At 55.3% G+C, this 16592-nt stretch overlaps 1 protein-coding gene across 2 annotated transcripts; it reads right to left on the bottom strand.

The window, feature by feature from the left end:
* Window positions 1-85: 85 nt before the first annotated feature.
* On the bottom strand, window positions 86-16156 carry MAP4K1 (mitogen-activated protein kinase kinase kinase kinase 1). Of its 2 annotated transcripts, none has more exons than XM_047835999.1 (31): window positions 15936-16156; window positions 15709-15766; window positions 15499-15589; window positions 14712-14776; window positions 13124-13179; window positions 12987-13034; window positions 12757-12799; window positions 12594-12666; window positions 11846-11977; window positions 11356-11418; window positions 11167-11248; window positions 10628-10744; window positions 10303-10381; window positions 9719-9819; window positions 9599-9642; window positions 9474-9518; window positions 8789-8831; window positions 7723-7885; window positions 7543-7625; window positions 7065-7149; window positions 5764-5840; window positions 5614-5674; window positions 4710-4818; window positions 4566-4624; window positions 4268-4371; window positions 3540-3714; window positions 3206-3268; window positions 2924-3013; window positions 2770-2840; window positions 2055-2110; window positions 86-270 (listed from the first exon to the last, which is right to left on the bottom strand). In XM_047835999.1, exons 1-31 carry the CDS (start codon window positions 16032-16034, stop codon window positions 201-203), a joined length of 2505 nt encoding a protein of 834 aa, XP_047691955.1. In that variant the 5' UTR covers window positions 16035-16156; the 3' UTR covers window positions 86-200. The 2 variants fall into 2 exon arrangements, with proteins under 2 accessions (XP_047691955.1, XP_047691956.1); XM_047836000.1 differs by having other exon boundaries at window positions 9719-9777; window positions 15936-16155.
* Between the last annotated feature and the right edge of the window lie 436 nt (window positions 16157-16592).

Here is a 16592-nt window from a genome sequence, read left to right on the forward strand (position 1 = left end):
TGCTGGATCGTTGACATTTGAGGTATGGGTGGGCATCCGGGAATTCTGCCCTCCCCTTCCCCCCCTTGAAGAACAAGATGACAGCAGAGGCTGGAGCCATGTTTATTGGGAGACAAGTGCATGTCATGATCACTAATGTATGTCCGTTGGGGAGGGGGGTGCAGGGACTGGTTCCTAACACCCCCCCTCCCCCTAGAGACTCATTCCTGGATGTAGAGGTTGCTGGGGGCAGTAGGATCATCTGCTGGGCGTGTCTCCACCACCACAGGCCTGGGGAAGGAGGAGAGAAGTCAGTTCATTCATTCATTCATTCATTCACAAAGGAGTTAACAGAGGCTGTGCCAGCACAGTTCTGGACTCTTGCAGTGATGTGCAGAGGCAGTCTCTGCCCTTGAGGAGGCCAAAACGAAGACCAGCATGAATCAGTGACTAACATGACTGCAAACCACTCATGTAACGGAACACATTGCATGGAAACCTATCCCAAAGGGCTGGCCAGCGTGCCCCGAAGAATAGCGGGTGGAGCCTGAAAGAGGCTCAGGAGGGAGGGAACTTGGTGAAAAGTCAAGGAAAGGTGTTCTGGACAGAGAGAACAGCCTATGCAAAGGCTTTGAGGTGGGGGAGAGCTTGGGGCTTGGCTGCAGAAGTCAAAGTCTCGTGCGCTGTGGCCGGGACGGGGTATTTATCTTGTATTTCTCTTGTGGCCAGGATTTGGTATTTAACGGGAGAGTTTAAATGGGGAGAGTGACACAATCGGATTTAGATTTTAGAAGACCGCTCTGGCATGTCAAAAGGCTGCAAGAGATCCTTGAAGGGGCTCTCCCTGGCTAAATCTGGGAGTTCTCGTGCCTCGAAATTAATCATGATACTCATATAGATTGTAACCCACAGAATAAAATGGAAATCCAGGAGACTGTGCCGAAATACACACACACATACATACATACGTGGTAGAGAAAGGACCGTTTCCCCCACAGTAGCATGCCAACTAATGAGTGCAGAAATAGGAAATCACCACTGGGTAACTATCCTAAAAATACATTCAGGCAAAAATCAATAATAGATACTAAAAGCTGTGAGTAAAAGTCTGATAGAAACAGTATAATTACACAGTCTCAGCAAATCACCGCAAAAGATACTTTTTTTTTTAGCACGAAAGTAACTTCTAGTGGAGAAACCGGACTCACCCCACCTTCCCCAAATGTTCAAAGATGGCATGACCAATACTGGGACAAACTGACATGATACGATGGACTGATGACCCGCCGTCACTTCTGTGGTACCCCTGCCCCCGCAATGCTTAACCTGGAAACCTCCAACCCAACTGAGGGACATTCTGGAAAACAACCTTCCTGTACTCTTCAAAAGTATCAAGGTCACGAAAAACAAAGAAAACCTGAAGAACTGTTCCAGGCTAAAGACTAAAGAAACACCACTCTTAAATGCAACCCATCATTTTGAATTGTCTCCAGGACCAGAAAAAAAAAAAAAAGTACTATTTTTTGGTTATAAAGAGTATCATTGGGCTAACCAGTGAGACCGGGTATGTGGGTTAGAAGGTAGTGATGTCTTGTGGTTATTTTCTTGATTTTGACAGCTGCACTGTGGTCTGTAAGAATATGTCTTTGCTTGGACTTAGGAAACAGTTCACACCCAAATAGAAAAAAAAATGACACATATACAAAAGAGGATAAAATATACGTGATAAAAACAAAGCACACACACACACACACAAAGAAAAACAAAAACAAAAACCAACCAAAAAGTTAACATCCGAGGAACTGGATGAATGAAGGGGATGCAAGAATTTTTAAATTTCTTTTTGCAACTTCTCTGTGAGTCTAAAATTATGTCAAACTAAAAAGTGAAAAAATTAAAAAAATAAAAATGTCCCCTTGGCCGCTGTGTGGGGAATAAGGCACAGAGATAGAAGCAGGGAGACCAAGAGAGAGAATGTCCAGGCCAAAGATACAGGTGGCTAGAGACCTCAAGACACCTCTCCAAATTGGAAGCCCCCCTCCCCAGTTCCGTGTTCCCCTTCCTTAAGTCCATACCTGGGGGAGCCAAGAAGACGGAAGGTGAGGGTGGGGTCTCTCAGCTCCTGCAACAGCTGGGGGAAAAGTGTGTGTTTCAATATCTAGAAGACTCTTCCCCTTTCCCTTAAAGGGAACGGGGGTGGGGGAGAGGTCTCTAAACTTTTAGTCTTAGATCCAGAAATAATTCTAGTCAACACCATTCACCAGCTGTGTGACCCACCAAGCAAGTTACTTTTCCTCTCTGTGCCTCAGATTACTAACCTGTGAAGTCACAGGACCTTCCTCATATGTGATGGTGAAGATTAAATACAAACACGTATGGGCAGCATCTGACACATCTATGAGCTAAGGACCATTTTTCACTCCATTTTCCAGATGGGGAAAGTAATGCACGGGAATGTTAAGTCATTTGCTTGAGGCCAATCAGCTGGTTCCAACCCAGCCCGTCTGTTCATGTTCTTAACCACCCACATCTCTTTCTAGTGACCCCCATTTTATAGCTGGAGACTGAGGTTCAGAGAGAGTAGACTCTCTCGCACAAGATCCCCCAGTGGCCTGGAATGAGCTCTAGACCCAAGAGGCCCTGGGGTATAGAAGGGGACCTGGCTGAACTGAGACTGGAGGAAGCTTCTAGTCAGGGCTTCCCACCCTGACTCAATTCTCCTGATCCATCTGATGAACTGGATGCCTGATGGGGAAGGAGCGGAGTTGTGGGCATTGGGATGAAGCTTACCTGGTCTGAGCCTGGAGCCCACACCTGCACTCCATGCTTCCAAAAGGCCTGGAGCCGGCCCCCGACCATAGCTGGGAGACAAGCGGTGCCTGTTACGCTTGGGTATCACTGAGCCTCCATTCTGGACCGGGGGCCCTCCCACCCCTGCACGTACCCACGGCCTCTACTGCTTCAGTCATAGGGATCTCTGGAGTTCGAAGTCCCCGGACTGGGTCCCCCTCCGGAGTCACCAGCTTCAGAGACCCTAGAAGAGGGTAGAGAGAGGGCTATCAGAGTGAGGCTCAGAAGGATGCTGAGAGACTGTACAATAAATTCACTGAGAAGCAAAGCAGGACAAGGGCAAGGCCCGGAGGGGCTCAGCATTTCTGAGAAGCACAGGGTCTGCGAAGCCGAGATCCAGGAACAGCGGAGAAAAGACTGGGAGGAGGGTCCTTACCGTCCATCAACACCATCACCTTGTCTTCCTCTACCTGGGTCACCTGCACCGGTCCCCTGTGCTCTGTTTGACAGGCAGAGGTTCAAAGACCAATTCCACCTGCTTCTGCCTTCCTCCGCTAGGCACCCTCTCCATTCCCAAGCTAAACCCCGCCCATCACAGCGGTCCCGACGGGTCCTCAATCTCACCGGCTGTACGTATCCACCTCTCTCCCCTCGCCCCAGCTGCAATCCCTTTCCCAGTTACCCCAGTTACATCGCAGGCTAAGCACAGCCCAGCCGCCCAGCCCACCGCCTCCCAGCAGCCCCGCCCCCAGCGAGCCTGCCCCACCCACCTGTGCTCATCTCGCCCAGCCAGCAGGAGAGCGCGCCGAAGCGCACGGTGTGGAAGAGCACCGAGTTCGCCGGCCGCCCCGGGCTCACGCCGATGCAGACGGCGGGCAGCTCGGAGCCCGGCCCGGTCAGTAGCGCGAACACTGGAAGGGGCGTCGGTAGCGGGAACAGCACCTGCTGCAGGCCGCACAGGGAGGGGCGGGCTCAGAGTCGTGGGGCGGGGCCTGAGAGGGGAGGGGCCTGGGAGGAGAGCCTGCAGGGAGCTTCCCAAGTATATTTCCTGGGCCCTCGGTTTTGGGGGATGGCACCTAGAAACTTCAGGGGGTAAGGCCCCAGAGGCGTGAGGTGATGCCTCCTTAGAAATGGGTGGATGTGGCTCAAAGTTGGCGTGCCTTGTTTGGAGCGTGCCGCCTTAATGACAGCGAGGCGGGGTCCCCGGAGGGGCGTGACCTCACAGGCGGCAAAGTCTCCTTAGAGTCAAAGGATCTGAGTGGGGTCCCCTTAGAGACCAGAGGAATGGGGCATACGGCCTGAAGGATAATTAGGCTGGAGTGAGAGGCGGAGCTTAAGGATCCAGAAGCTCTCAGAAGGGGGACCCTCTGGCGCCGACCACAAGTGGGCGGGGCCTCGGGTAGAAGCCGGACTTCAAGAAACTCTCAGCAGAAGCGTAACAAGTGGAAGGCCCTAGCATGCAACCTCACAGAGTCCCCAGCCTCGACAGCCCCCCTACCCGGACCAGCAGGAACTTGTTCATGGGCTGGTACCACTGAAGCAGGACCACGGACGTCTCCAGTGCGCCGCACAGGAACGGGCCCCCCGAGTTCGCACCCTCCGCTGTGGGAGATGGGTAAGGATGGGTTAGGGTCAATCTTCTCTCCCCTCCACCCCCCCCCCCAAGGGCACACAACTTCCCCGGGCTGTTGACAGCCTGCCTCAACAATGTAACCCCCTTGGATAGATGCAGTCCCCCCCCCACGCCCCCTTTCCTCACGTTCCCCCCACCCCACCCCGTCAGGATTCTCTCTCACCCACGCAGCAAGCCCGGCACCCTTTGGTGTCCTGGATCTTGGTGGAGACCATATTCTTCCTGCAGGAGAAAGCAGGTGTAAATGCGGAGGGACGGCAGGAAGGGGGGATTGCGGGGGGCCTGTGGCGCCACTGGGGGCTGGTACCTTGCCAGTAGCCGGTGGGGGCTCATGTGAGCGATGGGGCTTCCCGCTCTGGTCTCCTTGCGCTCCAGCAGGCCCAGGATGCTATGAGAATACAGGTGGGGGGTCTTTCCTACAGCGTATGTGTGTGTAAGGGGAGGCAGGCGGTTAACGGACACCAGCCACAGCCACCTTTCTCTGTCCCTCCTCTTGGCCCTATCCCTTTGAAACTCCCAAGGCTTCAAGTCTCAAACACTTTTATTTCTTCACTTTCCACTCAACATATTGTAAATGTCCACCTTAGGCCAGGTCCTGTGCTTGGCTCTGGTGAACGGTGGTGAGGAAAATGAGTGTGTTCCCTAGCCTCCCGTGCTGGTAGCCGCAGGAGAAACTATGGGCACTTAGCCAGCCAGGTGAAGGTGCACACGCTACTAAATTTAAGAAGAAACCGATCTAGAAATTCTCTTGAAGTCTGTCATCACAGACGTGATATTAACTAACTCACGAGGCCTATTTGGCTTGGTGTTTCCCCGTCAATTAGAAGTTCTTTTACGCAAAGTGTTTATAAAACAGTAACACAAAATTGTAACCTCTATCTACTCCCTCACTCTATTTCACAAAAGTGTGGGATAAGTTCCAACTCTCATCTAAACGTCAAAGAAATGTAAAGACTTACTGTAGACCTTACCTCAAAACTGACTTGAGGTGGGACTACTGTGAACCCCATTTTATGGGTAGGGAAACTGAGGCCCAGGGAGCAAGTCCCACAGTGAAAAAGTGGCTGAGATTTTTAACTGCGGGCTCTGTGAAGGGGGAGCCTATGTTTTTGTTTGTTTATTTTGTTTTCAGCCGTGCCCATCTACCTCCCAACCCCTTCTCGACCCCTTAACTTCTGACCCCACTCCCCCCACCTGACCCACAGCCAGACCTGAGAGGGACATGAGGACATTGTTGATGGAGTACACCCAGGTAGTCCGGCTAGGAAAGAGCTGCAGAGAACGAGGCAGATGGCTCCCATAAGACCCCAGCAACCCCCAACTCCAGCCCCTGCCCTCGGTCCCCCAGCTGCTGTCCTCACCATCTCCAGTGTGGCCTCCTGATCATTCCGGTTCAAGATGAAAATGCCTTCCTCTGCCCCCAGGAGCAGGTGCTGGTCTGTGGGGACAGACACAAGGACGCTGGAACCTGCCTCATCCTGGGGAGGGGCCTCCCAGACCCTGACCTGACCCCAAACACTGCTAGTCTGTCCTCCAGCCCCGACGCTCGATTCTCTCTTACTCCCAGCCTCTGTCTCCCCAAATCTGAACTCAAACCCCGACCCAGTGCCAGCTCAAGCTGGTCTCATTCTTATCTACCCCTCGAGGCTGGACCTGCAGACCCTGACCCCTGTCCCCTCAACTTTGACCCCAACATGAGTCATGCTTCCCCACATAGCCTTCCAAGTTCCATCCTTCCCTTCCCCAGTCCTGACCCCCAAATGCTAATCTTGTCTCGACGCTGATCCTCAAACTCGGGCCCCCTGAAATGTGGCTTTTTCTGTCCAGTGTGTCCCCCTCAAACTCTAACTCTGTTTTCTTTTTTTAAATAAGTTTTAGTCATTTTTTAAAAAAGATTTTAAGTAACCTCTACACCTAACATGGGGTTTGACCTTACAATCCTGAGATCAAGGGTTGTGGTTGCCCACTCCCCCGACTGAGCCAGCCAGATGCCCCTAATGCTGGGTCTTTAACATTTACCCCTCGCTGACCTTGTCTCCACATCTCTCATTCCCAAATCCTTTCCCTTTCTGCCTATATTCCCACCCCCCAAACTTCCGACTCCAAAATGCAGACCCCAGCCTCTGTACCGTTAACCTCCAGCTGAGGTTAAAGGGTCCAACTTACACCCCAAACTCTGACCGTTCTGTTATGATCTTCCTGGACCCTAAACTCTTACTTTCCTAATTTTCACCCACAAATTCATGTTCACTCTACCCGTATTTGATCCCCAAACCCCAACTGTAACCCTGGGCTCTGGTCCTGCCTCGGTTCTGCCCCTCCCCATCCTATTAAGACCCTCCCCAGGGGGCGCCTGGGTGGCTCAGTCAGTTAAGCTTCTGACTCTTGATTTCAGCTCAGGTCGTGATCTCACAGTTTGTGACTTTGGGCCCTGAATCGGGCTCTCTGCTGTCAGCACAGGGCCCCCTTCAGAACCTCTGTCTCACTCTCTCTCTCTCTCTCTCTCTTTCTCTCTCTGCTCTTCCCCCATTCTTGCATGTGCGCGCTCTATCTCTCAAAAATAAATATTAAAAAAAAAGACCCTCCCCCACCCCTGCCTCTGTGCCTCCATTAAGGGCCCTCCCCATCCCCCTTCCTTTCCGTGACGCTCCTGAGTGCCCACCCTTGGTGGAGGGGTGTATCCAGGCAGCCGTGCTGTGGATCCGGAGGGGGCAGCCATTGAACAACTTCACGAGAAGGGCACATCCCTAGGCGGGCCACGGGGGGCAGAGCAGCAGATCCAACAAAAGGAAGGAGGGGACACGAATGTGCAGGGGTTAAGACTCTGACGCAAGAGCACCAGCATTCAAATCCTGCCTCTGCCTCCTCAAAGGTTTATGACCTTGGCAAGCTATGTATCCCTCTCTGCCTCCGTCTCCCCATCTGTGACATGTGAGATGATGTCACTGCCTGTGATACCAAGCTCTATCTGTGAAGGTTTACACCACGTGTACACATGAGATCGGGGTCTGGCACTGATTAACACCGCTCAACAAATGTCACCTAGCGTCATTGTTACTCTTCCTGTCCCCACACACCATCCCACCCCTAGGCACCCCCAGGCATCTAGAGGCGTGAGTCCTCAACACAGCTGGTCTCACCTTTCTCTTCATCTTTTCCTTCTTGGGGGGCAACAATGGGGGTTGACCAGGGTCCCGGGGGGTTGGGTTCCAGAGTGAGGGTTCTGAGACAGGGTGGGGGAAAATCAGTCCCCAAAGCAACCGCCTCCCCTGCCCAACCCATACCCCCTGCCCACCTCCTGCCCCAGCCTGCCCCGTTACCTGAATGGGCAGTTAGGTGGGGGCTTCGGGTGGCTGGGGGAGGCCCGAGATGGGGGGTGCGTGGGGGAGGCCCACTGGCACACCGGACCAGCACCCCGGGGCTCAGTTGCCCATCATCCCCAGTGCCCCCGGGACCCTCATCTGATGAAGAACGGAACTTGGGCTATGGAGATGGAGAAGACGTGTGGGGAAATACATTAGATCCCAACCCTGCCTCTGCCAGAACTGACATTGTTCATGGCTCTGAGCCCTCAATGTCCCACTATCATTCCAGGCATCAACCCTGACGCCCACAACACACTCCATCAACTAAAGAGTTAATGCCAGGGGTGCTGGGTGGCTCATCAGTTAAGCTTCCCACTTTGGCTCAGGTCATGATCTCCAGGTCCCAGGTCATAGTCTCCAGGTCCCATCAGTTTGAGCCTTACATTGGACTCTGGGCTGACAATTCAGAGCCTGCTTTGGATTCTGTGTCTCCCTCTCTATCTGCCCCTCCCCCGCTTGCTCGCGTACTCTCTCTCTCTCTCTCTCAAAAATGAATAAACATTAGGGGCGCCTGGGTGGCGCAGTCGGTTAAGCGTCCGACTTCAGCCAGGTCACGATCTCGCGGTCCGGGAGTTCGAGCCCCGCGTCGGGCTCTGGGCTGATGGCTCAGAGCCTGGAGCCTGTTTCCGATTCTGTGTCTCCCTCTCTCTCTGCCCCTCCCCTGTTCATGCTCTGTCTCTCTCTGTCCCAAAAATAAATAAACGTTGAAAAAAAAAATGAATAAACATTAAAAAAAAAAAAACCCACAACTAAAGGGCTAATGCCAGATAGCTTAGTCCTGGGACCAGTGTCCCTCTGGCTAAATACTTTGAATTCCCATCCTGAGGTTCAAGGATGCTCCTTCTCGACTACAGTGTGTTCATCATCCTGGTCTCCCAGACTTCAAGGGACCTAGTGCCCCAGACTCCAGCCTTAGAGTGCCCAGTATCCCAGCCTCTAGGGACCCTGGCCTCCTGGTCCCCAGCCTCCAGCCTCAGCCCCCCCGCCCCCGGCCCCCAGCTCCGTTGGCCCAAGGCCTTACCTTGGGAGGCAGTGGAGGAGGTATGTCATCTGCAGGGGTGGGGCTGGAACACAAAGATTGGGGAAGCAGGCACAGGTGTCGGTAACAAGGACTGGGGGCAGATGGGAGTGGTTTGGGGCCGGAGGTCTGAGGACAAGAGGGTGGGGGTGACTCGGTCTGGGCTGGAGCTGACTATTATGGCTGTTAGCATAGCCGTGAGGATACTGGCAACCGCAACACCGGCTATCAAGTGGGGACAACGCGTCAAGCCTGAATCTTCACAGCCACCTCGTGATGCAGATCATATGAGCTCCTGGGGGCCAGGTTCTCACTTGGTGCTGGGCTCTGCCCATGAGCCCACTGCAGAGGAGATGCATAGAACGGATGGGTGGGCGAGAGGCGGACCCAGGCCTGGGGGCTGGGCTGACTGCAGGCACTGAGGTTGGGGTCTGGAGTTCAGGGAAATTTCCAGGGGGGAAGATGCGGGTGAAGGCTGGGCTTTGAGGGTTAGGGCTGTGGCGGAAAGTCTGGGGCCAGAGCAACATCTGGGAGCTGAGGGCTGGAGGCCCGGGGCGCAGCGCGGGTGCGGCTGGAGGAGGAAGGAGAGTGGGGGCGGAGGCTGGGGTCCGGATGGAAGGGACATGGTGGCTGTAGGAAGGTGAGGGTGGGTGAGGGCCAGTGGGGCTGGGGGCCACGCCTCTCTTACATGTCCACGTCGTCGTAGTCATCGTCTGACTCTGACGGCTGCCTCCTGAGGAGTGACAGGCGTGACCCTCAGGCGGCTCCCTCACATGTCCCAGCCCCCTCCCCTCCACACCGAGGGTCCCTGACCTAGGGCTGCTGCTCCTGAAGTCTCCGGGGGGCTGTAAGTGGGCCTGTGGGATAGTAAAGGGTCAGCAGTGCCTGGCGGAAGGGGAGGGCATCTGAGGTGAGCGGGGGGAGGCACCTCACCGTGTGGGCCGTGGGTCTGGACTCCATTCCTCTGAGCGTCCGGAACTGCATGTGCCGCCCTGGAAGGGAGGAGGGTGACGCAGTGAGCTGAGGAGATGGATCTGAGAAAAGGGTAGAATTTGGGGGGTTGGGGTCAGGATCTTAGGACTGGCGCTGTCCCTTGGTCGGGTGGGCAAAATCTTGGTTTACGGGATCTCATCTGGGGGCCAGGGTTTGGGACCAGAGAGATGGGGCTCAAAGTTATCCAGTGCTGGCTTTCAGCTTCCACTTGGGTCGTGGGGATCGGACAGAGATTTCTGAGGGCTCTTGGGCGGGGGGGGGTCCTTGTGTTATGAGAAGTCTCATGGAGTCTCTACAGTCATTTTGTAGCTCAGCTGGTGATGAGGTTTTCTGGAGTCTCTTGCGGGTTCAGAGAGCGATAAGGGTCTCTGAGGGTCTGTGTGGAAATGACGAGGGTCTCCGGGGTCTATCATGAGATCAGATGGTGGCGATGAGGGTCTCTGGCAGGATCACAGAGGGTAGAATGGTTCTCTTGGATCCGTTATCGGGTCAAGTAACCCCAAGCTTAAGGCGTCTCTACTTACGACAGCAATCAGCATCTGGGATCCCTAGAGAGCTGGATCGGTGAGTGGACCTGATCCTCCGGGGGACGGCAGGGGGCACCTGGGCAGAGTGGCAGCTGCATCAGGACCGTGGCCCTCCCCCAGACACCCCTACCACCCTGCGGGCCCAGCCAGGAGCCTCTGGCTCTCCCATAGCCCTCTGTGCCCCCAGCCCTGTGCCCAGCTCCCCATCCCTCCTCCCCCTTTTCCTTCTAAGAGAGGCCTCAGGAAAGCACTCCAGGCTCGGGGCCCAGCCTAAGCAAAGGCTGGGAGGTTCCAAGGCTTTTGTCAGCTGGGGCGCCCTCACCTCAGGCTCCTCATCTTCGATCTCGACAACTGGGGTCCCCTTCCCTGGATTCCTCAGTTTGTCAAGAAGATCTAGGATCAGGCTTCTGTTTAGCCTGGGCTGGGACACCAGTTGATGCTGGAGAGGGGGAGGACGGTGTCAGCAGACAGAAGGCTGGTATTGGGGAGAGGCTGGGACACGGGCTCAAGAACCTAAGGTAATCTGGGGGGGGGGGGCAACTGAGGAAGAAGGCAGAGAACTCTGGGAAACCGAGGCTGGGGGATTTTGAGGGGTGGGAAAGGATTAGAAGAGTCTAGGGTTCCCAGCAGGGGCCCTTGGAGAATCCCACAGGTACCTTAGCGGGGGGAAAGGGCTCCCCCTTGAATTCCAGAGTATACCCAGGACTGGGTCTGGAGGCCCTTGGGAATCTGTGAGTTTTAGCAACTCAGGGTATCTTGGCAAAAGGTCTAGGGTACATCTTGGAGAGTTTTGGAGAGGTCCTGGGGAATTCTGGGGGTGAGTTTGGGAAGGGCTTTTCAGGGAAGGGAGGGGAAGTTTACACTGAGCATCTTGGTGGCACCGGGTCGTTTCTTGGGGTTCTTAGTGAGAGTGACTTTGACAAAGTTGTGGAAGGCAGCCGACCTTAGGAGGAAGAAGTTCTGGGCTGAGGAGACCAGAGACTCTCCCATCAGACCGTGGTTTCTGGCTCTGCCCTCCCTGGCCCTCCCTCACCCTCTCCCCTCTCCTACCATTTGCCTTTTTCTTTTAGCCTGGGGGGCTGGTAACCACTCTTCGACATGAGGAAGAGAACTCTGGAAGAGTAAGGAGAGGACACGGTGTTCAGACTCTCAATGACTCGAGGGGTCCCCCAAAGCACGGAGGTCACCAGGGAGCAAAGCAAGGGACAGAACAAGAACAAGGTTTAGGTTTTACAGTGCACTGGGATGTCCCTTCCAGGGGACTCTGCTGATCACAGGACAGAACTACCGCAGTTATGAAGAGAGGCTCGGGGAATCCCTGCCGCGGGGGAGGAGGGCTGAAGGGGGTGGAGCCCTCCCGGTGTGGAGGGTTGAAGGAAAGGCTTTCTGGGTTGAGAGGCTCCTTGGGGGTCTGAGATGGAGCTCGGAGGAAGGGGTGTCCCCTGTAGGGGGCCTTGGTGTGGGGCAGCAGGCTGGGGGATGGCACTCAGGGTCAGGGCGGGGCGGGGCGGGGCCTCTGGGCCCAGGGGGACTTGCCTACCTGAGAGGGTGCACGTCAAAGAGCGGTGGCTGTAGCTCGGCTAGTTCAATGGCAGTGATGCCCAGGGACCAGACGTCACACAGCTCGTTATATCCCCCCTTCAGGGCCACGGCTGCCACTTCTGGAGCCATCCTGGGGGCAGAGACCCTCAGAAAGCCAGCAGTGACACAAGGCGGGGAAGGGGAATACTCCTTGGTATGGGGGTGGGTGCGGGAGAGAGACAGAGAAGGAGAATGGGGCATGGAGAGAACCAGATGCAGAAAGAAACATCAAGGTGAAGAGACAAACAGAAATAGAGACACAAAAAAGTCAAGACAGAAGGATCAGAATAAAAACCAATACAAAGAGGGGCGCCTGGGTGGCTCAGTCGGCTAAGCGACTGACTTCAGCTCAGGTCACGATCTCATGGTTCACGGGTCTGGGTTCGAGCCCCGCGTCTGGCTCTGCGCTGACAGCTCAGAGCCTGGAGCCTGCTTCCGATCCTGTGTCTCCCTCTCTCTCTGCCCCTCCCCTGCTCATGCTTTCTCTCTTTCTCCCTCTCTCAAAAGTAAATAAAAACATTTTTAAAAATTAATACCAAGAGGCCTAAGTAAACGTAAAACTCGAGAGAGAGCCAACAAGAAAACAGAATGTTCGACAGAAAAAGGCAGAGGCAGGGAAAGGGGCCGGGAAGGAGATTCCCAGTGATCCAGGTGAGGAGAACCACTGCCCCCACTCCATCCCCAGCTACCCGCCAGGCGTCCCTCACCAGTAGGGCGTCCCAATGAAAGAGAGGCGTCGGGCCAGTGTTGCCCCAATCTGGGCCGAGATACCAAAGTCAGCTGGAGGCAGAGAGAGACATGGTGACCTGGGGTCCCCTATCCCCTTGGTCCCCAGCCAGACTCCCCCCAACCCCCACCAATCACACTCACCCAGTCTGACCTCCCCAGCATCATTGATGAGGATGTTGGCTCCCTGGCGGGGGGGGGGGGGGAGGAGGGAAATTAGAGGCTGTCGGAGACACCCCCCCCCCAACCCACACTGCCTCCATCCCCTGGCCCTTCCCAACTGCCCAGCTCAACACCACCCTGAGCCCGCCAAACACCACTTCCGTCTCCTGGGCCCCCCACCCACCAAGGCCACTTTTCTGCCCCTAGACTACCTTGATGTCCCGGTGTATCTTCTTCTGGGAGTGCAGATAGGCAAGTCCCTGGGGAAGAGAGTGGACATGGGGGCTGTGAGAGTCCGGGGGCTGGAACAGGGCCCAACCCGACCCAGGCCCACCAGACTTCTCCTCACCTGGAGCACTTCCCGGCAGACATAGCTAATCTGGAGCTCTGACAGGGGGCCTGTCACTGCAAACATCACACCCGTGGCGTTGGGCGGGAACCAGGACACCTGGGAGCCCCTGGCCCCCACCCACACTGGCTGAGATGATGCCACGTGGGGAGGGAAAGCGTGTAGGATAAGTGGGAGGGGGAGACGGAGGGACGTCCCCGGGCAACGCAGGGAACATGAGGCTGAAGAGGGAGACAGATTCATTTAACAGATATTTACTGTGTCTACTGGGTACCAGGCACTGTGTTGGGGCACTGGGGAGACAGCTGTGGACAAGAGACAGACATCCCTGCCCTTGTGGTGAGAACATTCCGGGGAGACAACAAACAAACAAGATGAGTAAAGCATAGCACATGAGATGCTAATAAATCGTAAGAAAAAAAAAATAAAGCAAGAAAGAACAACAGGAAATATGTGTGGGAAGGGGTATGACATTTTACAGGGTGGTCGGTGAAGTCTACTCTACTCTGAGAAGGTGACGGGGTGGAGACGTGATCAGTCCAGCTTGGAGGGGAACAGGAGAGCAGGTGCAAAGGCGTAGAGGTGGGAGAATGCCTGGTGGGTTTGGAAAGCAGCAAGTGGGTGGAGCAGAGCGGGGGAGGGAGAGAAGTGGTAGGAGGCGAAGTCTGGCAGCTTGGGTGCAGGTGGGGGTCACACGGGGGAGCTTGGGCTTCTCTTTGGAGGGAAATGAAAGCCCAGGGGGGGCTCTGAGCAGGGGGTGATGTGACTTTGCAAAATGAGGAAAGGCAGAGGGACACACACACACACACACACACACACACACACACACAGAATGAGACAGAGAAACAGAAAGACAGAGAAACAGGAACAGATCCAAACTGAGATCGAAAAACATGAAGAAAGACGTTCTGAGAAACACAGAAACACAGAGGGGACAACAGGGAGACAACAGACAGAGAGAAGTGGTCGGAGACCAGGTTCAGCGGACTGGCTGTGTGGGCCACTTCCTCTCTGAGGGTCTCAGTTTCCCCCCTCCTTGATGACTTCTTAATGGATTTCTTCCTTTGCTAACATTTAAGATCTTGGGTTCAAAGGAGACAGAAAGATGACCAAAGACAGTGGTGGCCATCAGAAATTGAGAGGCGATCAGAGACCCACGCCCCCTGCTACCCTCAAGTTTTCCAAAAGAGTGAAATGCAGGTTGAGAGAGAGAATCAGGAATTCAGTCACTCAGCCAACGAAAGCGTGGACCATACGATGGGCCAAAAAGGCAGAAATGTTCAAACACCGCCACAGACACATCGGTGAGAAAATGCAGACGGGGGAAGATGGGAGGGGAAAGCAGAGGGGATCACTGCATGCAGAAGGACTGGGGCTGGACTGTCAAGTCCTGGAGGACAGGGCCCAGGGCCCACTTGGTCACTACAGCATCCCTAGCACCAACCAGGCCAGGCCCCAGGCCCAGAGTGGGGCTCAGTGCGGGAAATGTGGACCAGAAAGACAGTCCCAGGAGGCACAACCCCAGAGACACAGGAGGGATGGACGGGGCGGGGCGGGGGGGGATGAACCCCCTTGCCCTTCCTCTCACCTTGGTAGATGTCCTGGAGAGAACCGGCCCCACAGAATTCCATGCATATCCAGAACTTCTGCAGCCTACGACAATTCAGGAGTAATAATAAAGGCAGTAATAGGTCATTATCGTAGGACAGCCCGGCTCACTGTCTGTTTTGTTCCAATTCAACAAAAACTTTAACGTAACAGCTGTCATCCACCTCGCCCACCAGAGTGAGATCATTCCACTTCCATTTTACAGGTGGGCAAGTTGAGGCTCTGAGAGAAAATGTATGTTCAGGGTCAACAGGACTCAAACCCACATCTTTGGACTCCTAACCCCGGAGGACTCCTAACTCTGCCGTCCCATGCTAACCCAGGAGACAGGGCAGGTATCTCCCAGGTTGCGCAGGTTAAGGGGGGGGATAGAGGGGCCCAGGGTGTCAGGTCTGGAGGACAGAGGTCATCACTAGGACATCAGGGATATTAATTTAGGGGTCAGGGGATTTAGGGAATTAAAGGAGCAGAGAGTGGAACCAGGGGACCTGGAAGGCAGGATGATGAAAGCTTAGTTTTAAGGGGCCTTGTTTTCAAGTTTGGTTACTATGAAGGGACCACTGTCGGGGATCCCCGCTCAGAAATGGGCGGCCTGAATTGCAGAGCACATTGGAGAATGCTCTGGTCAGAAAAGTGGGACTTCAGACTGGGGATCAAGTTGGGGGGGGGCAGTTTAAAAACAGGGGTCCAGGATCGGAGGTCAGGAATGGGGATTCCAGGCTAGGGGCCGGGGAGGGGGGTCCCAGGGCAGGTTTGAGGCTCATCACCAGAGATAACTCCCATGGTAGGCCACGATGTTGGCATGCCGGCAAGTTTTCAAGATGAGGATTTCCTTCTGAAGTGTGGAAACATCATCGTCTGTGAGGAGGGACAGGAAAGAAAAGGCCGCTGCAGGGGAGGAATATGGGGGAGGCAATACCGTGTCCCAAGAGGAGGGGAAGGGGTGTGGGGAAGGAGCTGCCGTCTCCTCTTCTCACCAGGCTCCATCTTCACCATCTTCACTGCCACCAGGTCCCCCGTCACCTTGTCTCGAGCCTTGTAAAGGGGAAGTTGGCAGTCAGGCAGGCTCCATTCGCCCGAGTTCCTTCTCAGCATCCCTGACCAAAGCCAAGGACTGGGACCCTCTCTCATCCCCTTCCCTTCTTGGGCCTCATCCCAAAGTCTCACTGGTTTGGGGGTGATGGAGAAGGAGGGGTGTCCTCACCTTGAAGACTTCTCCATAGGTGCCGCCACCGAGCCGCTGCAGCAGGTCGTAGTGGTCCCGGGGATCCCTATTAAAGATGTCGGGGTCCACGAGGTCCATCCCTGGGGGCTGGAGCTGGGCCCGCGCCCAGGGGCCAGCAGGGCCTCAGGGCTCGAGTGTGGCACCTCCCTCCCACCCCACAAGTCCTGCGTCCTGCACCCGCCTTGCTTTGCCTCCACCGGCTGTGGCCTCCCCCCTCCCCACTCTCGCTTCCTGCCCCAGCACAGGGCTGTGCCCTGCACAACGCTGTGCAGCCGGCTCCACCCCCTGTCCCCTGGGCCCTGAGAGCCTGTCGGTGAGGGGCAACTTGCTTTGGGACCCAGGGGACCCCCCCCCTCGAACTCAAGGGCCCTGGGCTGAATGTAAACCAGATGCAAACTATCTTATGATCTGGGGGGGGGGGGTGCCCTAGCACCCCCTCCCCCGTTCTGGGCGGTGGCTAAAAACCACAGTTGAAACTGCTGAGTGCTTGAGGAGATTGAGATGGCAGGCCCGCACAGGAGCGGTCAGGCAGTGGTGCCTGCTCCCTGGCGTGCATACATATACTTAGTGGTACGCGCTTAGCACCCACGGTACGTAGACCAGTACCCATGCCTGGATACCTGTGTGAACACATGT

This window comes from Prionailurus viverrinus, chromosome E2 (genome assembly GCF_022837055.1).
Source record: "Prionailurus viverrinus isolate Anna chromosome E2, UM_Priviv_1.0, whole genome shotgun sequence".
NCBI lineage: Eukaryota > Metazoa > Chordata > Mammalia > Carnivora > Felidae > Prionailurus > Prionailurus viverrinus.

Excerpts from the sequence above, each read along its gene's own strand:
- MAP4K1 (XM_047835999.1), bottom strand. The coding sequence starts at position 16,034 with ATGGACCTCGTGGACCCCGACATCTTTAATAGGGATCCCCGGGACCAC. Across the intron at positions 11,419-11,845 it reads TTTGACGTGCACCCTCTCAG|AGTTCTCTTCCTCATGTCGA; the intron begins GTAGGCAAGTCC and ends TTACTCTTCCAG. Across the intron at positions 10,745-11,166 it reads GTGCCACCAAGATGCTCAGT|CATCAACTGGTGTCCCAGCC; the intron begins GTAAACTTCCCC and ends CCCCCTCTCCAG.